General features: G+C 37.0%; 1 protein-coding gene across 1 annotated transcript in view; it reads left to right on the top strand.

Moving 5' to 3' along the window:
• ADGB (androglobin) overlaps positions 1–22,283 on the top strand; it is a 123,226-nt gene that overhangs the window by 810 nt on the left and 100,133 nt on the right. Inside the window, exons 2-3 of the mRNA XM_075146211.1 lie at positions 17,033–17,183; positions 20,091–20,183. Coding sequence (XP_075002312.1) covers positions 17,033–17,183; positions 20,091–20,183 — 244 coding nt within the window. The remainder of the gene's footprint in view (positions 1–17,032; positions 17,184–20,090; positions 20,184–22,283) is intronic.

Genomic DNA, 22,283 nt, shown 5'->3' with positions numbered 1-22,283 from the left:
GCGCCCCCCACCTCCAGGGGAGCAGCAGGAGCGAGAGGATCACGGCACGTGTGGTACACGGGTGGGTGGCTGGCTTTGCGACGTGGACGTCTCTGTGTCCGAGGGGCAGCGTGTTGGCCACAGCTCCCGGTACGCAGCATCCGACTTACGGTCAGGAGCAGACAGGAGTTAAGCGTTCACTGCAATGTTGTTTGGCTTTAAAAGAACGTCGAAGCTGTGAATCAGGACAATAGTTTTGGGAATACACACCCTCCATTTTCATCAGGTAGAGGAACTAAGCTAGCTGAGGTTTTCGGGGCAAAATCGTTAACGACTCTTATAGCACGTTAATTTTATTTACAGAAGGGAAACACAATTCCCAGTGCCTTGAATGTTTGCTTTACGTTAGAATGAATCTGAGGAAATTAAGTATACACAAAAATCATTATTCCTATTAATTTCTTAAATATTTCTGTGTAAGTGGCATCTCTTGAGGTATTTTTAAATGATTCACTATTTGCTAGGTATTTAGTGTGAATTTGTATATTTCTGTGAAAATGTATATTTCTTCCTGCAAAGACAAATAAATAAATAGAAAACATTGACTTTCTTTCACTGTTGTGATTTTGACCTGCAAGTTCTGTTTCTGTGTTTTGAGCAGCTTTCTCATCCTAAAGTATGTAAGCCTGCATGCATGGCACTGACAGGATTCAGATGAAAAAGGTATCTGATGTATGTGCTCATGCCCTTTTCTTCTTTTTCCTGCCATAAATAAAAGGCTTCAGTTGTATCACTTATTTCTCTCTTGAAAGCAGTCTTCAAATGCCCCTTTGTTCTTATTTCATTTCCAGTTTCCCAGCCTTTGCTACAAACTGTTTTCTTGTTTCATATTTTCATACTTCTCTTTCATATTTCGCATCTTGATTCCCATTTTGATAACTTTTCTGTTGTTGCAGTCAGCCAATATCTCTAATTCCTCCCTTCTCCTCACTGCATCAGTTTGCTTAGTAACTCTTTCTTCGTTTTGGCCACAGCCATGCAGCCCTTCATATTTACTGCTTCAAGCAGTTTATCAAATTTTTTCTGATGATATCTAAGCTGTCAGGGACACTTTTTTTTTTTAGCACTGTTAGAGGAAAAAGAAGTATTTTCTTACTTTCCAGTGTATGTGAAACTGAATGGGCTGTCATCCAAAACATTTTGTCCAGTATTTCAGGTTTTGTCCCCTAATAGACATTCTTACAGTGTGAGAATTTTTTAGCTGTTCCATTAAATTAAGATACATCTTTTTTTGGAGAGTCTAAAAGTTTGTGCTTTTTATGTAGTTAAATTTTAATTCTCTCCTGTATCATGCATAATAACTTGTAAAAGAATCATTCTTACAAAGTGAGTTGTTTGTATCAGATTATCTAGAACAGTATCTGTCTTTTTCTTTAGCATATTGTTACTTTAGGCTTTATTAAATGAGGCCACGATGGATAAATCAGATTAGAAAATTGTTTCAAGTGTCAAGTTGAGATGAGAATATTTAGTTACAAACTATTTGAATGATATTAAGTTTTACTGAAGCGCTTCTGAAAGGTGATCTAGGAGATATGCTCATGTTATATTTGAAATCTCATGTTGGACATAAAGGACAGGAGACATGATTTATCTCTCACACTGCAATTATCAACTAATTGCAATGGAACTAATGTCTAGCATATGCCAATGTTAATTCAGCATTAGCTAAGAATCAGAGCACAGGAATATTTATTCACTTCACTAAGGCTATTTTACATAAAGTGTAGTAGCGTGAAGATGTCCTAATGATGGCTTAGTGACTTATGTTACTAGACCATGGAAGAAACTGTTACAATAGCCTGATTGTAATGCAGAACCTTCATTACACAGAATAGATAGCTTGTATTAATTTTTTTCATTAAGCCTGTAACTTCTGTTTAAACTGTAGCATGTCTTTTGGGTTTATCTGCTCTGCCATTGTGATATAGAGTGCCCTTGTTGTAAACAGGAGTAAGTCTCAGCACTAAGTGTCTAGATGTTTCAGTGTATGTGCTTTATATGTTTCCATATGACATCTTATTGTCCTCAGCGATATTCAGGCATATGAAGAGATGAAGTGACCTTTTTTTTTTTTTAAAAAAAAACCAAAACCTTATTTAATGGAATAGCTTTTAGTATACAGAACTACCTCTGTTAGAGTTTGTATCAATTAATATTTATATTAATAGTATATATTACCAGAAATGTTGGTAATGTAAAAGGGGAAACCAGAAAATCTGTGACACAAAAAATCTAAAGTTACAGCAACTCCGATACTAATTTCTGACTAACCTATCCCTGCTTACTTTTTATCATTCTGAAATGTTATTAAGGCCTTTTGGACGGATGGATGAAAAAATGTTGGTTTAAGTCAATGCATGTCTTGTCAAGTTCAGCAACTGACCTGATAAACCTTCTCGTTTAAGCTGTCAGGAAGGATTTTACTTTAGCATCTGTTGAGCTGTAGGTAATGAATTTAAATCAAGGAAAGCTAGTGACAGTTTATTCTAAACTTTTGCATAAATAAATTTTTGTCTTGAAACAAAAATTTTACAGAAAAAGTAGCCCCACTTTCTCATGAAACAGTAGAGAATGGTGCTATAAAACACTTGAAAATTTGAATTCATCACTTGCTACACTTTCATATTGTTTTGCTCTGTAAGTTGGAAGTGCTCTCTGAGTTGATTAAAGGCTCTATTCTACTACGGTGTTTAGTCTCATTAAGATCTTCGTCCTGCTGAAAACCCCCACGCATCTTAGTACTCCCTAGTCAAAGGTCTGAGTGAAAATCTGGTTTTGCTGAGATCAGGGAAAACTGTTGACAGCTGGGAACTGAACACAGTGCGGCTCAAAGTTTACAACTGAGAACACTTTTGACACCTTGAATAGCCTTTCTTCTTGCTTGCCCTTGTTTCCCAGATGGATTGGAATTTATACCCCAAATCCAATACTGAAAAGATATTTTAGCATTCTTAGTCCCTCTGAAAGGACTGAAACATTGAAACATACTTCTTTTCTTTAGTCATGCTATATGCCAGCGGTCTCCAAACTTTTTTGAACGTGCAACACTATCAGTAAAAAATTTTTGAGCACACCCCCCAATATATGTAGATTTATTTATTTATAAATTATATACATGCACTGCTGAAGTTCTAATATTTTCTTCCTTGTGTGCACACCCCACTTTGGAGAACACTGCTATAAGCTACGGAATTTCTGTGGAGAGAACGAGCAGCTAGGCTGTTTCAAGTTTTGAACCACAGTCTGCTAAAGCCTACAGGGAGCTTTTAATTTGGATCAGGCTTATGGTCAAAACTTAGAACTACAGACTGTGATTTATGCAAAATGGAGGCTCTGTTTCATTTTTCAATTTTCAACATTGCTTATAGAGTGCTTTCCCCTTTGTCACAGGATTTGTGATGCTGGAATGATGGGAATGTGATTGATAGCAGACAGATCAACATGTTACTTCTTTATTTGGAAATGGAAAGATGCTGTATAGTAAGGAATATCCATCTTACAGTAAAGATATTCTGTGTTTGCAGGTCCTCGAGAAGAATATGCAAATCTCATTCATTTACTAGAAAGTACAATTCTAGCCCCAAATGCAGAGAATGTTCAATTTTCTGATTTAAGGCTAGATCGGTATCATTGTTGCCAAGAAAAGTCAGCAGAGGATCGAGCTGATTCTGCAGGAGTCTACTCTGGGACAAAATGATTAATACTGCTGCTCTTAATATTTGTAATTGTTGAGAAAAATTGCTGAACATGGTGATAAAACAACTGTACTGTGTAACTTAGTCTTCATTTTGGTTGGCAATCCCTGTGTTGGAGAGATTGCTCTATGTTTCCTCAGAATAATGATTTTCTCCTAATAGCAGGCAAGGGTTAGTAATGATCGCAAATGTTTTATCATAGGCAGTTTACCAAGTCTTTTTTTAGTGGGATGTGGAGATTAGAAGTAAATCTTACACACACATTCTAAGATTGGAGCTGCGTTCATTGGAGGTATGACAATTACTTATTAGATATTTCCTATTTACATTCATTCTGTTACCCAGCTTGTTCAGTGCGTTTGTGAGACAGAGACAACTTGTAGTGTACAAATTTTGTGTAAGTCTATGAGAACTTAAGTAGTGTTATATCCCTGTATCAGAAAGAGGAATGGATGTTTGCAGGCTGCCTGAGAAAACGTTGTCCCATCAGTTCAGTAATCTGTGGTAATTGCAAGGTACGTTTTCCCTGAGGATCTCTGTTTTATTTTTGAACACAGCTTGCAGTTGCAGGGATAAAAATGTCAAAAATATTTTGTATTTTGTCTAATAATGTCTTCCTGATAGTAAATGCTACTTGTTTTTGTGTGTCTGCAATGACTGAAATACTGAATAGAAATATCAGTAGTATAAAAAAGAAAAAAGGCTAATAGTTTTTAGAAATATTAAAAAAAAAAAAATCCTGAGAGCTGCCAATGCTTACCACAAAAAATTAGAGTGTTATAATTTCAAATCTTGTGGATAACATTAGTGCAGAAGCCCTCAGCTGTACAAACAGCTGGAAAATGTATTTTGATGACCTTAAAATTACTTTGCTTGATTTCTAGCGAGATCAGACTTCTTTTTCCCCCATAAATGCTTACAACAGTCAGCACAGTACATCTGTACCGTGGAAAATCAATGGGGATTATTGGTGAATATATTGTGGTGCTGGAGTGGGTCCTCAGAAGCATACGGAGAAGGCAGGAAAATTTCTCTGGACTCACTAAGCCAGACTTCGCATGGGTCTCTGCAGGATGCTCCATTGGGTCTCTGTTCATTACTGCTTTCTAATTAGGTAGCAATTCCCTTCAGGAGCTAGGCAGTTGCTAGAGATGACAGGCTGAAGAGCTCAAAAGAACTGCTGTCCTTATAGCTTTCCTTAATTGCACCATTAGAGGCTACTGAGACTCTGATCTTTCCCAGGTTTCAACGGCTATAGTGAATAGGAATTGATGTCTTTGTCGGCACTGAAAGAGATTCTGGCTAGTATAAGAATGGATAATGAATTAAAATGTTTTTAAAATGAATTTGATGAAACTCTATGCCATCAAGCCCGATCTTCTGAATTAAACTTAAGTCATCAGCATCTGCCAGCACAAAGAAAAATCTGAATTAGGGTTTGGGTTATTAGGGACAAAAGTGAGGAATTAATGGCCAATTCCAAGAGAGGCAAGTGATTTAGGGATAATTGTGGCACAGGCAGAGATCACTGATGTATAGGGGGAGGTCAGAGTGTTGGAGTTCTTATTAGGGAGAGCAGTAACTAAGAGCAATATTTACCGCTGATGGATCCGTAAGGAACTGCAGAGACAGGCTGAAGCCTGGACTGGCTGGAAGAAATGATTTAAGTTTAGCTGTGTGCCTGATTGATAGCAACGAGTAGCAGCTTGCTGCACTCTGTTGTACAGTGTGTTGCTGCACCAAAGCCTAGGATTACCTAATGTTTGTTATTAAGATTAAGGCTGGGACAGTAAGAACAGAAAAAATAGCTGCATTGGTAATTCATGCTTGAATTCACATATGCCTAGGATAAGGAGTAAGCCAAGGCTTGTGATTGAGGTTTTATCCACTGTCAGCATGTGTTCCTCAGGTAAGTATTCTTAAGGTTTAGAGAATATAGATTGAACAGATTAATTTTTTGATGTTTTGGGTGGGGCTCGCTAGATTGACTGAAGTTTGGGAATGGCAAGAACTAATGTCTTGTGGATAACGGCATGGTGTTTGAACGTGAAGCTGCTTTTAGTTTTGTGCTGGAGCGCTCGTGTTGGGTAATTTAAGTTTTAATGGGCACTAAAAATTTACATGGGGTCATGGAACAAGTCTGCGGAAAAGAAATTCATTGAAGTTTATATAAATAAATAGCAACCACATGTAGCTCAGGAAGTGCTTGAGCTAAAAATGATTGGAGACTATCAAAGTATTAGAGAAATATACTATATATGCCTTTATGCTCTTTGTAGGCTTTCAATTGGGAGTATTGTTTGAGACAAGACGGTGGGCTATAGTTCACCCTTGGTTCAACTCAGTACTCCCGTTCTTACGTTTGTGGTCCAAGAGGGTAGCTCGATGGTGTATCTTTGTCTTGCAACATACGTTGCAACGTATGTGTTATTGAGAGAAGGGGTTGCTATATTATTGTAAAAGCTAGTTAGATTCATATGTCGATGCTTATGCATGTTTTTGACCTTGCATGAGCTTCAGTCAGAGATGGCTTGGTGGTTCTGACTAAGTTCTGCTAGAGGCTTGAAACAGTTAAAATTTTGGACAAAAGGCATTGAGGATACAATTATTGCTGATGCCCTAAATTTGCAATTTTTGGATAAGGCATATGCATTTTTTGGTTAATTCTGTCCTATTTATTGGAAACTGGGCTGTCTTTAAAAATACAGTTAGTTTCGAGGTTATAGTTATAAGAAACACAGTGCTCGAGTTCAAAGCATGCTAGTGTCATGTTTAACCCCGGTAGGGAGCTCAGCCCCATGCGGCTGCTCGCTTACTCCCCTCACAGTGGGATGGGAGGAGAGAATCTGAGTAAAAGCGCAGAAACTCGTGGGTTGAGATAAAGACAGTTTAATAGGCAAAGCAAAAGCCGTGCACACAAGCAAAGCAAACCAAGGAATTCATTCACTGCTTCCCATCGGCAGGCAGGTGTTCAGCCATCTCCAGGAAAGCAGGGCTCCATCATGCGTAACCGTTACTTGGGAAGAGAAACGCCATCACGCCGAACGTCCCCCTTCCTTCTTCTTCCCCCAGCTTTAGATGCCGAGCATGACGTCGTATGGTATGGAATACCCCTTTGGTCAGTTGGGGTCAGCTGTCCCAGCTGTGTCCCCTCCCAACTTCCTGTGCACCCCCAGCCTGCTCGCTGGTGGGGTGGTTTGAGGGGCAGAAAAGGCCTTGGCTCTGTGTAAGCACTGCTCAGCAGTGACGAAAACATCCCTGTGTTATCAACACTGTTTTCAGCACAAATCCAAAACATAGCCCCATACTAGCTACTAGGAAGAAATTTAATTCAATCCCAGCCAAAACCAGTACAGCTAGTTACTGAACTTCAAGGGAAAGAAATCTATATGAAGAATTTTAAACCTTCACTGCATTCATAACCTTCTTTATGAATTTTACAATTTTAACTGGTCAGGTATTACAAGATATTATACCCTTACTACAAAGCTGATTTCAGTCCTTTGGATTACTCGGGAGGCTCTTCTGTCTCAGATCCTTCCTAACCATACGCATCACCAAAGCCAGTTAAGACTTCACAAGAGTCTGGGGGTGAGCTGTGGTGTATCTCGAGCTGCAGCAGTTGTTCATTTCCAATTTGCAGCTACTGTCCTGATAATCCTGAGGAACAGGCGTTTTGAGATCACGGTCTCATTTAGCAGGCTGTAATTGCAATGACTCCTAAGATGAACAGAATTCTTGTGTTTTGAATGGCTGTCCAGAGCCTTTTGGAAGGGTTTATTGGCTGTTTGTATTACCAATATGACAAGGGATTTCCTGTTCTCTCAAGTAGTTCAGAAGCAACATAAGTCTGTAATGGCCCAGGATTTCAGGACGTCCAGCTGCGGAATTGGATGGAGAAATGTCTATGTAGCTTAAAATTTAACCATCTGAAACACTGAACAAATGGTACCATCATGCACATACATACTTTCCCCAAACATAGTAATGCTAGTGGATAAATGTGTTATGATCTTAGGTTCAATTTGGGTGAAATTCTTTGGTTCATAATTGTTCTTCAGAAGTTATTTATTGCATCAATATGCATCTGCAAACTCTTTTACTGTACTATTGTACTAATACCTAAATTGTAATCTAACAAAAACTAGAGAAATTCCTGGAGAGTTTGCATTGTCTTGCCTGAGCATAAATAGCTGCTTTTCATTTATTGTCTTTTATTGTCTATTTGTTTTGTACATAACCCATATTTCCAAGGCCAATATTTTTGTTAGTCTCAGAACTAAAGTTAAGTACACCTAAAATGCTTAGTGTTAGCATTTTCTGGCCAGAAAGATGAAGATCTTGCTTTCAGCACCTGTGCTTCATTCATTGAAATGTTTCAGTGTGTAAATGCAGTACAATTTTAGTTTATATAGTCAATTTGTTAGTACTTTTTTTTCCTTTGTTAGTACTTTTTTTTCCTTTTCTTCTGCCTTTAACTTTTTTTTAGTTTCATGCTTTGTGGTGAATCAACGGGTTCTTCCCCAAGTAAATATCATAAACTTATTAAAATAGCATATAAACCAACCAGTAAGTTGAATTTTTGATTAACTGGATTACATTTTAATTAGGAAATTATGTGTTCAAATTTGTTTTCCTAGTTAATTCTAATTAAAACAATGAACCCCTGAGAGCTCAGCCTACACTGATCTGTAGATTTCAAACTTCATGGACTCATGGGCATGAACACATTAAATAATATACCAGTGGCAATATCACACTAAATGCTGTGCTCCCTACTAGTCTTACTTTTAGGTTTTCTTTCCCTGTAATTCAAAGCAATGTCAGAGGATCTTGCAGGCAAACACTGTCCATGAGCTGTTGGTTGGAGACTGTGCAACCAGACTGTGCAATTACTGTCTAGACTTCTATTACAACGAACAGTGTAATAGAGAAAAGCAGCTTTCAGCAGAACTATATAGCAGAAAAAGTGCTGTCAAAAGAAAAAAAAAATTCTGCTTTGAAACTGGAAAGCATTCTTAAAATATCGTGTTAGAGACTCTGCCATGGATTATTCATCCACTTTAGCTTCTTCTGAGAGCTCTGTGTAACCACCACTGAAGAAATGGGATTTCCTGGTTTTCTTATCAGTGCATGCTAAGTGCTTTGTAAATGAGTTGACCTAAATCCACAGAAGTACTGAGGTGCTCTGCCATGCAGAGATTTTTAGTTCTTAATTACCCAGGTGTCACACAGAAGGCACAAAAGGATTTTGCAGAAGCCAACAAGAAGAAATGCCAAAGAAAGGAGCAAAGCGCAAGCTGTGTTCTTAAAAGATACTTGAGTACCAAATTCCAGTGTGGAAAGAGGTGCTACAATCTTCCCAATGTTCTTATAGCTGAATCTAAGGCCAGCTCAATCTTTTTAGCAGGAAACACTGGGAGAAACAAACTCGGAAAAGTTACTATTTCCATAATTTCTAAGGTGCTGTACAATTATATGGGGAAACGTGACTTCAGATTCCCTCTTTGAATCAGGTACAGTAAAGAAGTATTTGGAAAGAGACCCTCAGCTTCCTGCCTTGGAGGACAACCAGAACAAGTGGATGCTCTGTGGCTATGGTTTCTCACACAGAATTCGGTGGAATGGAACTCAGATCCCCCAAGTGGCACATTCCTTTTCTTTTTTTGTCCTGAGTTTGACAGAGGTATATGCTGCTTGAGACAGGCTGTTCCAGTAGCTATCGATCATTATTCTCACCATATTTATAGGGCAACAAATGGAATCAGGCTGAAAATAAGGAGAACAAACTAAAAAAAAAAGTTTTAAAAACCATAATGCTTCTAGGCCACTACTTTCCATCAATTTTTCTGTGAAATAATGTCCAGGAAACACCACTGTGTACAATTTGGGCAAGGGATTTGGCATGTAGCTTTCTTTTTCCCCCTTCTATAACCTGGAAAGAAAACCAAGAATGAACATCTCACCTCCCATTAATATGCAGGCAAATACAAATAAGAAAACACGTGGACTTCTAGCTGGCAAGGCTAAACGTGAGGCTAGGTGACCATTCTCTCTTAGCAAATGTGCGCAAGCATTTGAAATAGGCTCATTCTTGGCAAGGTACTGAAGTCTGTTAGTAATTTGTCTCACACCCACAAGGATGTCAGCTATGTTTAGAAATGAGAATATTACACTTGAAAGTAGTGATCCAAATTACAAACTTCTTTAAAAAGAATATTTTAAAATATTTAATCATTTAGAAATAATATTTTAAAAGAAGAAATCCTACCCTAGCTACACAAAAGTGAAATGACAACAAAACCTGTTGTCATAGGCTTTGCAAGCAACTGTCATTGCAACTTAGTTGTTTGTTCTGCTCATTGTACCTGAACTGCATCCGTGGCTTGAGTCTCTCACCAACTATGAGAGCTCTGAGCATTTGGACTAGTGTATTTTTCTTCTGCAAAGAGTCCTTTAGCTTTTGGCTCCAGTGTCTGAGAATAATGGTAAGTTACTGTAAACAATACATATATATTTTGGTTTTATTTTGGATTTTTTTCTAACTATATTAATAATAAAGAGAAGACTATATTGCCTTAGCTGCTTATTAGATCGTCTGATTGTGACTCATTCTGTTCATTCCTCATCTGAAGAATGACACTATGTATGAAGAAAAAGAGCAAATCATTTTGCCACAGAGTTACTGATACCTGGTCAAACGTTCTCATATCCTTTCCAGATTCTTATAAACTCGAGCGTTGCCATGGTTTCTGCCGTGGGTTTCAGATGCTACTTTTGAAAAACTATTTCAGTGATGAGAGTTTAAAAGAACTTTCTGCCATAAATAAAGACTTCAGAGGGGCCTTTTGTCTTTGAGTTCTGAAGAGATTAGAGAAAAAGTTAAGTAGCTTCCCCCCAGGACACGTTTGGAGGAGAAGTTGAGGCATCTGTTTGTTCTCTGCCCTCTTTTTCCTAATATAAAAGCCTTTACTGGGGCCAGAAATTGTTTCTTCTGACTGCTCAAACAATCCAAGGGAACAGACACGTTTTTCTTTATTGCTTCCTGGTAAGTGGAAAAAGCCCAAAATTCTCATCTCCCTGTGTCCCAACATTGGTATCCAATGGGGAATATGAGATGTGAGATTCCTCACTTCGGATTGCTCTTACTTCTGTACATATAGAGGAGTTCAGAGCATCCAGAGGAGTGGAAGGAGGAAAGAAGGATAAAAGTTTCAGCTCTGAGCCTCGTTCACTGACCTGCCAGGTATTAGTTACCTAAATGTCATGTCCTGTTACTGAATCATTTCCGTTAATTATTGGCCATCCCAAAAACTGTAGTCAGTGTGACATCAGCTATATGTTAATAGTGTCTTTTCTGGGGTTTGAATGAAACTAAGCTGTACAGTATAATGCTTGCAGACATTTCATGGGAAGAATAGATAGTATTTAATGAAAGATAAAAGATTGGCAGCTCTCCAGGGAACAGGGTGAAAATGATGAGCATCAAATAGATTTTGTCTTCTGTTGGGGTATTGTTATGATCAAATTCACAGTTTATTTTTTAATCTTTAAAACATGCTATGGGTAATGTTGGTGACCATTTAAAACACCTACAGGAAGCACTAAGATGGGATGAAGCGATGGCTTGTTGGCAGTTACTTAGCAACAAATGCCCTGCTGTGGAGATGAACAAATTCTTAATAAAGTGAATCAAATGAAGACCAAAATCACAATCATTGTATCAACATAAAGGCTAGCATATAAATACCTAATCATACTGTACCAGCTAAATGTATCATACTGCAAATAAAATGGCTGGTTGGTTTAAACAGTTGCTGTTACAGATACCAATGCTCAGTCTTTTGATTCTCCAAAATGTGTTTTAAGCAAGCACATATTTTACTCCGTAGTTGAAGTTAGCTAAGAACAGATGCATAGACAGTAACTAGCTCAGCTGCAGAGTAGCAATTAATTGTTAATCAAAACTTAGCTTTCAATTTTGCATCTCAATCCTGAGGCAGAGATCCCAGTACTATGTCCTAAGTCCATGAAAACCTCTGTATCGATTTCTTAGAATGATAATATAAAGCAGGTCTTAAACTTTGAAACTTAAGTAGGTTTAATAGAAATAAACAAATAAAACCTTAATGAAAATAGAAACTGAAAAGGATTTAGCTGCAAAAAATATCGTCTTTGCAACCTGTGTCATAAGGAATAACAAGGATCATAGAAAGAATAAAAAAAATTGATATATCCATATGGAAATAACTAACAAGAAACCCTGAAGAAGTCATCAATATGGATGGAATCCCTAGGGACTTTTTTCCCCTAAATTCCAAAGTACAGCCATGGAGACAGAAGAAGCTGAAGCACTTTTATCTGTCAAGGTCCAACCAGATTTCTGCATAAAGCCCCAGAGTCATCGTGGAAGTAATGCTGGCATTATTACTGAACTATTAAACAATTTTATCTGTTTCAAATACTCCCAATCGAAATTACTGTGAGAAGACGTCTCATTTCCATCCTTAGATCTCCTCATCTAAGCAAAAGTGAAAAACTAATTCTTTTTTCCTTCCTTTTTTTGGGTTTTGTTTTGTTTTATTGTTAAGGAAAGCGACTGTATCAAAATGCTAAGCAAAATTAAAGGTGCATCTAACTTTTGCAAGGGGGGGTTAGGAAAGAGAGTATTAAATCTTTTTCTGAAGGAAAGAATGAAATAGAAAGAACGGTGTCTTCCTGAATTCTAAAAAACCTGCATAGTGTATCAGTTATTTTCATGTGTCACAAAATTATTATTGTCTGGTGGTCCAGAATGACATGAGTACTGGGAGAGGAAGGTCAGCCATGCTGTTCTGAAACTAAGTACCAGTACTTCTGTAATTCTCTTGAGAAGACTCCCTTCAATGTTGCTGGGTTCCCTCTGTGAGGAATGGTCATAGGTAGTTTACAAGTAGATTTATCTACCTTAAGAAGAAAATACTTGCTCTCTAGACTCCATTGACCATATTGACAAGGTCTTGCTTACAGAGTAGGTGAGCAGCTAAAGCATCTACAGACTAAATTACTATGTTTAACTTGAGAGAGCACACTTTCAGTACCTTGTGGGCCTGTCTCCTGGCTCTCTATTAAACCTGAAGTCTCTGAAAAACTTAGATCATAATCTGTCTGCAATTTTTTTTCCCGTTGTCTTTGTCTATCCTGCTGTTCCCTATTTCCTCTGTTAGCACTATATGAATTATACCAGTATTCTTGGAGAAGCTGCTTAGAGGGTCAGAGGTGAATTAGTGCCAACTTCATAGTGTTTCCCTCATTTGGCAATTTATTCTTCCTTTTTCTCCTTTAGGGTTTAGCACAGGATTAAAAAGAAGTCTGCCAGAAAGTTGGTGTTTAAAATACTGTTGCACAATGAAGCCATCCAGCTTGAGCATAAAATACCAGCAATGCTTTGAATTGTCCTTCTGTCTGTTAGTTTGTTTCAAAGAATTCTCAGTGAATTATATTATTCAATTCTTGCAATAAAGGAACTTCTTAATAGCCTTATTCAAATACAGTATTTTAATAAATTCAGCTGTCTTTTTTCACTTATTCATTTATATTTGGAGTCCAATTAAATTGCAGTTCTTTATGAATTTTTCCAGAACCTTATTGAATCATCCTTTTTGAGAAGCAGGAGCATTGGGCTTCCCCAACTTAGTTTAGACATCTCAGTCATAGATAGCACTGTTTCCATGTCTTCCACATTGTTAGTGTTGCATTGTTAGTGTTGAAGGTATTCTATTATGTCAAAGTGTATTGTAAAGTAATTTTCTGTCTTAGTGTGATGGTATCCTAGGCAAATCTTTCCATATCTCATTGTTTTTTAAAAATATGCTTTTTTATTATTACATTATTGTCGCAAAACAGTCAGAATTCTTATAGCAATTACTACAATTATTATTTAATTGTTTTTGGGAATGGCTTCAGAACATCTTTTTATTATTATTATTATTTTTTTTATTATTATTATTATTATTTATTTATTTATTTATTTATTATTGAGTGAAACTTCCATGCTTCTCTATAAATATTTGAAAGAGAAAATGCAGACTTAGACAGAGAAAAAAAGATACAAAAAATTAGAAGTACTCCTTGAATATTTAAAATCACTGCATATGTCATTGATATTTCATCTGAAACAAGAAAAAAGTAGAAAAAGTAAGAATTTTAACTTGTCATTTTTTGCTTATAAGTATATGTAGGAAGCTGCCAGGAGTTGTATTTAAATCAATGTCGAAAGGGGCAAAGTTTCAAAATATCGCAAGTGTTGAAGCTGGCATTCTGTTTTTGATTGTTCTTCATGCATGCAGTTAATGCAGATACAGCAGGTTCTTTGAAACAACCGGAACTGATACAGACATTCCTAGTAATCCAAAGAAACTGATAAACACTTCAGGGTTTTCAATTACCTGTTAAGTATTATTGAATATAGAATGAAGCATCATTTGAGTCTTCAAGAAAACGCTGGAGGGAAAAATGATACCGATAATGAAAGATCAAGCATAATAGAGAGAGGCTGGAGGCCATTTATAGATGACTGAGATGACAAAGAAAAGCAAAGCAAGATATTACTCCAGAGAATACATTCCGGTTAGAGTGGTAGAAGCTGTATTTTTATTTGCACAGCAGAAGGCACAGATGGTATTGAATTTTCACAGCTGTCTTCCAATAAGAGCTACTGGTAGTGTGGATGAAAGTAGTTATTTTCTAGATAGTGATAAATATTTTTACCCATGTCTTTGTCCTTAATATTGCTAACAACAAAGTAGTATGGAATCAGAGAAAAATGTTGATTGAAAGGTGGCTTCTGGAAGCCATCTAGTCCAACCTCTTGCTCAAAGCAGGGCCAGCTTAGATCAGGTTGCTTAGGTCCTTGTCCATTTGAGTTTAAAGTATCTCCAAGCACTGTAGTTCCCCAGATCCTCCTTTTTACCATTTTTGAAGATGGGTATAATATTTGCCTTTTTCCAGTCATCAGAAACTTTGCCCAATTGCCATGGTCTTTTGAATATGATTGACAGGAGCCTTGGCGTGACTCCAGTCAGCTCCCTCAGTACCTTTGTTCACATCCCAACTAGTCTCATGGACCTGTGTGTGTCCAGTTGGCTGTCCTAGATGCTTTCTTCTACTGTAGATAATGCTTCACTCCCACGGACTCTGTTAGTAGACTCATGGACGGGGAGGCCTGAGGGCCAAATTTGCCAACAAAATCCAGGAAACAAAAAGGCATTTAGTATCTTGTACTTTTCTATGTCCTTTGTCACTAAGTTCCCTGCCCCATTAAGCAGCAAACATGCATTTTCCTTACTTAGTCTTCCTGTGGCTGCCAGTGTACTTACAGAAGCTTTTTTCCTTGCCCATAATGTCCTTTGATTATTTTGACTCCAGCTGAGCTTTTGCTTTTATAATTTCATTGCTCTACACTTGAGCAATGTCTCTGTTCCCCCAAGTGACTTGCCCCTGCTTTCACCTTCTGGGAGATAGGGCTTATATAGTATTTTCAGGTGTCACTTGCTACGCACCCCTTTCCCCTAGCCAGACTACTAATTCATATAGTCTGTGTTTGTCTTTAGAATGTAGTTACAATTAAGGTTGCACCTATATAGGAACAATGAATGAATATTGTGTACAACAACTAAAAAAGAGCATATGTGAATTATGACACTGTGACTGTTTTATCTGAAATGTCAAATGCTTTGCACAATCTGAGTGATGCTGTAAATCATAATCATTTTTTTTTCTGTGGAGTCACCAAAATCTCAAGCTATAATTCTGAAATTTAAAATGTGAGTATGGCTTTAAATGATATCACTGATTATTTGTATATTAGTATAAGTAGCCACATGATATGATGTGCAAGATATGGCCAGAAGTTAAAAAACCCCAGTTCTCAAATATAACAAAAATGAAAGCTTTCCCTTTCAGATCTCCTGAAGATGTCAGTTTCTAAAGAAATCAATCTTTTATTTTTAAAATAAATACTTCTTGGCACCAGTTTGTAAAAATAGCCCTCCAGCTGTAGCCCAAAACACTGTTATCTTCCTGATCTCCTGGACATACTTGTAGGAATTCTGCTGTTTCTCATTTAAAAAAAAAAGTGTGGTATAAGGAAAGGAAAGAGAAAATTACAATATCTTTAGCTTTTTATAGCTGATGTACATAATGAAGGAGAAGTATCATGTAAGTATATTGTTAAGGCTCCAGTAGTAAAAAAGTATCTGTCTACTATTGCATTTCTGCTGTAGAACACTGCTGAGTATCAAAGAGGAAATTCTGACCTTAGTCCTTTTTTCCAACTAGTTGAAGTCCATATGTTTTTTCTGCAATAAGATTTATTTAAACCCTTTTGCTCAGTTTTTGGTGCCACGTTGCTTCTCGGGTCCCTGCAGCTTCTTCCCTTTGTTCCTTAGAGTGGACAATATCTACAGTTTATTGCCAGTGGGTCTGGGAGAATAGAATTCATATCTGACCTGCACATACTTTGCTTCCAGGTTTGGTTGTTAAGGGGGAAGGAGCTGCTGTATTCTCATTTTAACTAATTCAGTTTTTCAGCCCTTCGTACACACTGGAACAATGATGTGCACAGGTACTACTAGTACTAGTTGGTAGCTATGAACATGTTGTGTATTAGTCTTGTGAAAATCCCTGCAGTCTCAGCAAACTTTTTGCTGGAGTTGTGAATCCCAAGAAGAGGGTAGTGAGAGTACTGGTAGCACGAGAGGCTCTGAGAATGAAACTAATTGGAGACAGAACTGGCTGGTCTAGCAGCTCACAGGCGCCTAGAAGTGGGAGTCCTATTCCCAATATGTCTTTTATCCATGGCAAGCTACTTCTGGTTGGTTAAAATAAATAAGTCAGGAAAAAAAAATTTAAGAAAAAATAAAAGGAAAGCCTTCAATTGGATGAGTGAGTTGAATTGGGTCGTGAACGCTAGGACTGGCACAGGAGAGGAAGAAGAACCATGTGGCTTGAAGCAGGGGAAAAGGAAGAGGGAGGAAACTGTGCCCTTGGATTCTGCTTTTGTGCTTCAGCTGTCCCATTTACTTCAGCAGTATTCCTCATATAAATGGATTTAAGTATTTTGTTGGTTTATACCTAATAATGCCATCTAGAACTTCTATAGGTTCGCTTATCTTAGTGACAAGAAGTTATTGTAGTTACTAACACTAAAATTTGTATTACAGTACATTAAAAAAAGAATATTTTATGAGATAAAAATCTTCCTACTACCTTTACCTAATACACTGTCCATTATTATTCATGCCTCTGTTTCCCAGGGCAACTATGTCTTCCCATGTAGGTGCTTCCAACGAGAAGTGGAGATTTCCCATTTGGCCAGAATGGAATGAAGCAGATATCAATGCAGAAAAATGGGATACTGGAAAAGTTGGAAAAGAGAAAGAAAAAACTGGAAAAAGTCCCATTTCGGTAAGTTGTGTGACATATATATATAATTTCCAGTTCATTTTTTTGTACCTGTATTTAACAGAGTATTTGTCACAACTTCAAAATAATTTGTTACTGATAAATATATTAATTTTCAATCATATCTTTTCAATGAGTTTAAATAGTTCCCTACTAAACTAAAATAATAAACTAAAAGTATTGTGCATTGTTTATTTGTTGCTTCTTAAATGAACTGTTAACATATGTGTGTGCATTAATGTGTGCGCATTAATGGTTAAAAAAAAATGAAACCCCAAAACCTCTTCCATAACATAATTAAAACTGGGGATGTGGGAACAGCTGAACTGTTGTAGTATGTCAGAGCAATCCCTTCTCTAGGCACGGCAGTTTATGTGGACTCAAAAGGTTAAATGCACCCATCTTTATTATGGGAAAAACAGATGTTGAAGTCTTTTCTTTTGCACATCTCAGTTTCTGGACATGTGAAACACTGTCTGCAGTTCGAGTGTGCAGAGAATGGTTTGAGGGGATATAGTTATTTTGCAGAAGGTAAGCACCTACCAGATAGAGAAAAATTCCTCAGTCTTTCCAACTTTGGAATGACTTTTAAATCTCATCTGGATTTTTACTCCATCAAGATGGTTATCATTACAGAATGTATGTGCGTTTTACCCAGAGTAGTAGTAAAACTATTTTTTAAAGAGTTTCTTAAACTTAGCATTTTTAAGTGGTATTTAAAATCCATTTAACACCATGCTTAATCATCTATTTTATATGCAAATACTGCATTGTTTATATGTTTGTTCTGTATAGCTATGTATATGTTAGCCTATGTCTTTGTAGATTATTTTTTTTTTCTTATCCCAAGCTTAAATATATTGTATCCCTATGGGGCCAAAGTACTCTTTTGAGAGAAGTTATAGGTTCTGTACTGAATGTTGCCATTAACTTGACAGGTAAATAATTTTCCTTTGTGTCTTTCTTCTGTTCCATTACTGCATTTCGTGTCTTTGGGCTGTACTCTAAACATTTATCTAGCATGAATCTGTTGGGTCTGCCCACGTTATAATAGATAAAATTTAAAAATAATTGTAACTGAAAATCTTTTTTAGCATAAGAGGAATTCTGAGGTGTTTACTGGACCATTCAGTTCTTCAGCCACAAGCTAAATGAAACATTGCTCTTTTTACACGTTTAAAGGAGTTGTTAAATATGTCGGTCACAGCAGACAAATATACAGATCTAAAGAATTTTCTAATGTGGCCTCTTTTGATCCAAGCAGCTAGCCAGAATTCAACATCGTATAGGGTATTCCAGTTAAAACCAGAATTAGTGATGACATCCAGTACCTGTAAGTACACTTAGAACAAGAATGTAAACAATCCTATTTTATTGTGTGGGAAAAGGAATAAATCGGAAGTGATCTCTTTCCTTGTAATACTAAAGCTCTTCTATCAAGCACCCCTACGCAACAGCCTCTCTTAGAGCAGCGCAGTGTGCTGCTGAGATTGTGCATTTGACCTTGTCTGTTTCTCTTGTGCCTGTTTCTTGCCTGTCCTTCCTGTAGAACTTGAGGTTGAGGCTCCTGTCCTTAGAGCATGAACTCCTGAGACCTGGCAGTTGTCTCTTACAGCCACCTTAAATAAAAGATAAGTTAAACCTGATTTTGTCAGCCAAGTTTAGCTGAACCTACAATATCCTTCTTTAAAGTATTTTTGCACTTGTAAGCTAAAGAAAGGTGTACCTCTGGTTTTTTTAGTGTTTCTTTGCGTAGCGTTATGTCATTCTCACCTGCCTCCTTTTTCTGGTTTATCTAGTGTTTAAGTGCTAAAATTTCCTATTACACCGTGTGGTCTCTGAAAGCAGAGTATAAACTCTGTTGATACAATCCTGTATGGTCCAGTCTACAAGGCTTCCTTTAAGCTTTCAGAAAAATAATTATTCCTAAAAGGTTCTTTCCCTTCCCCCAACTTATCTTGCTTCCTTCAGGTACTCTAAATAGTTTGTTGCAGATTGGTATGTTGAAGGAACTTACACAATGAAACAAATAAGAAAAAAAATGCGGCGAAAATACTATTTTGGATTCTTTGGTTTGGGTTTGAGTTTAATGCTTTTGTAATATATTTTCTTTTGCCTTCCTTTAATCAGTAAGTACTCAAAGCATCATAGTTTTTCCTTCCCAGAAACTCTTTCTCTTTGTTGGTCTGTAGAAGATAAATAGAGTATATCGTGGCCCGTGAAACACACCAAAATGTGTAATATGCCTAAAAGCTATTTAAAATTCCAAGCACAAATAAAAGGTGCTAACCATGTAACCGATTAGTTTCTCAGTCAGCACGAGCAGTATCAGAGGCATCTCCTCATCCTACATTGTACTATTAAGTAAAACAGATAGCATATATCCTGACGCCTTCTGTTCACACGGAGAATAAGTATCACTTTGGAAGTGAAAGTTTGAAAATTATGAGACTCTCTCTTTAGTGGTTTCTATAGCAGTTTTAAATGCGTGGAACCTGCTTTGTTTGTGTCTGAATATTGCTTTAGATATTTACTTTCAGTCTTCAATTTAAAAAGCTTTAGAAATAAGTGAGTTAGAAAAAGTACTTAGAAGCAACTTGGTAGAAGAGTGCCTGAATTAAAAGGTTTTTTGGAGGTTTCTCTGAAAGGAAACATTTTATATAGACCTATTTAGAACAGTGCAGGCCACACAGACTTCTCAGAACAATACAAGCAGTTTTTGTGCTGAATCTTCAGTTTGGATTTTGCACTCTTTTAGTTCAGTTATAAATACTATTAGTTCCTTTTTATGCTATTTTTCCCCTTAAGTGAAGTATCGTGTGAAAAATATATTATTTTAAATCTTGTGGAAGACACAATACTGTAATTAATAAAAAATGTTCTGGTTTTTTTCATGCATGTTTTATGTAGAATGTCTTTGAGGATCCTGAAGGGAAAATAAAATTGCCAACATCCTTAAAAGTGCATTCATGGAAACGTCCACATGAGTTTTTAACAAATAAGGTAAGAAACAAGCGAGGTCTTAATGAAAAAATGCTACTCACCTAGCTATGTCACAAGTAGAGGAAAATTAGTAGAGGAAGTTAGTTCAACGGATAAAACCCTCTTGACCACGCGTAGTCATCCTGTCCGGGAGACCGTCGTACACCGAGGAGTCGGTGATCCATATAGCAGTTAACCTGTGCTGCACACACAGCTTGTCCTTCAGGCCTGTGTGGTGCCGGGCGTGATCCCTGGCCACTGGATAACCTCAGCCAGCCTATTGTAAGGGAGGAGCCTGCAGGCAGCAATTACACCTCCTGCGTCTCCGTGCCTTTATCCAAGTGCAGCAGGAAGTTCTGAACATCCTTTCTGTTTTACAGTAGAAATGATGAAAAGAGTTGTTTTCTTGTAAGAAAATCCTGTCATAATTCAAATCCTATCATAGCTCAATAATAGCAAAATGGGGCAACCCTTTCAACGGGTGGGGTCTGCACAGAATGCTGCACGTGGATCAAAAGCCTGTTTGATGCCGCACAAGTTGGGGTTCCCAGTTTCTAAAAGGACATAAGGTTTTACTAATACCTTTCTTTATAGTTAGCTCTAATAATAGCATTTTAAATGATACTATACGGAGTCTGAGTGCCTTTCTTACCGAGATCACCGTGGACCAGCACGTCCTGGTGCAAAACATCATGGTAGTATATTCTCCCAAGTCTGCTCTGCTTTTTGACTCCACATTCATTTAGAAGACACCTGGACAGAGAGACGCCTTCCTGTTTTTCTTTGTGTTCTTGTTTTCTCACTTAAAAATCAGTGTCATGGCAAAACAAGTTCTGTTTGTTCCAACTAAGGCTTCCCTTGAGCAGGTATCTGAAGTGAATATTTATCCTGAAACCATAAATTATCTTTACCAGAAATATAGTACTTTTTCTCACTTCAGCTATTGTATTTCTCCAGTCTGCATACAGAACGTGTCCACGTCTTTGTCAGTACTTGTCTGGAAGGTAACCATAACATTTTAAGATTATGCAAATCTCTCATTCAGTTTATATTTAAAATTAATTTCAAAGAAAATAAACAGCCTACCATTTCAAAGGCTAGTGTTCTCCAATGCTGTTGCTAATCTTAATTTTTAAAGCGTTTTTGCTTCAGATGAAGTGCTGAAGTTTTAAAACACTTTGACCACCCTTCCAACTTTTTCAGGCTTGTCAGTTTGCCTTTTGTCATCTTGTCAGTTCCATTTTTATTAACTAGACACTAAACAGGTCCAAGTTTAAATTTTAATGCAGGAAGGAGAAGGGGAGGTCAGGGGAGTAATTGACAAGACCAAAAGATTGGATGAGAAACGCTGCCAAAATGCATAAACTGAGTAGAGGTATCTGAAAGATGAGGGCAAGAGAGCTGGCAGCCCAGAAAGCCCTGGAAACATGTGTTTCTATTAAAAATATTTTAAATCTATCTATGAAGAAAGCATTTGTTTTCTTTAAGGCCTGACTAAAACTTTGGTGCTTGTTTTGGTCCAATGTATTTTGAATCAAGAAACTATGATTACTAGAAATCTTATAAGTTGTTAAAAATTAATGTAAATGTCAAGTGATGAAAGGCTATTAAGATGATACATGTTGCTACCTAATCTAATAGTAACTATAAAAGAAAGCGTAAACAAGCCTTTTTAGTCCAAGCAAAGAATCAGGCAATGATCACCAATAAGTGATGAGAGGCACAGATATATTTAGTTCAATAAACTACAATCCTAGTATGTTATTTCTAAACAGTTTACAAAAAGAAAACGGACTGTATAAACAAGTAATAGTCATCAAAAATATGTAATACAGTCAAAGTTTTGATAAAGTCAGCATTTATACTGACAATACCACCATCTAACTGACCATGAGGAAACAAATCCCTTTGAATCTTGGTGGGGGCCCAAGGGAACCTCAAAGTATGAGACAGTATGATTTAAATGCAGAACTGCAAATATTATGAATAAATTGAGGAAATCTCAATTTAATTATGTAATTATTTCATTTGGTACTCTTTAAATCTCCTGGTAAAATTAATAATTTTTAAAAATTCTACGTTTTAGAATTTAAAATTTAGAATTTAAAAACAACTACATTT

Source organism: Calonectris borealis, chromosome 3 (genome assembly GCF_964195595.1).
Source record: "Calonectris borealis chromosome 3, bCalBor7.hap1.2, whole genome shotgun sequence".
Taxonomy (NCBI): Eukaryota; Metazoa; Chordata; class Aves; order Procellariiformes; family Procellariidae; genus Calonectris; species Calonectris borealis.
This window is presented reverse-complemented; position numbering and strand designations above follow the sequence as displayed.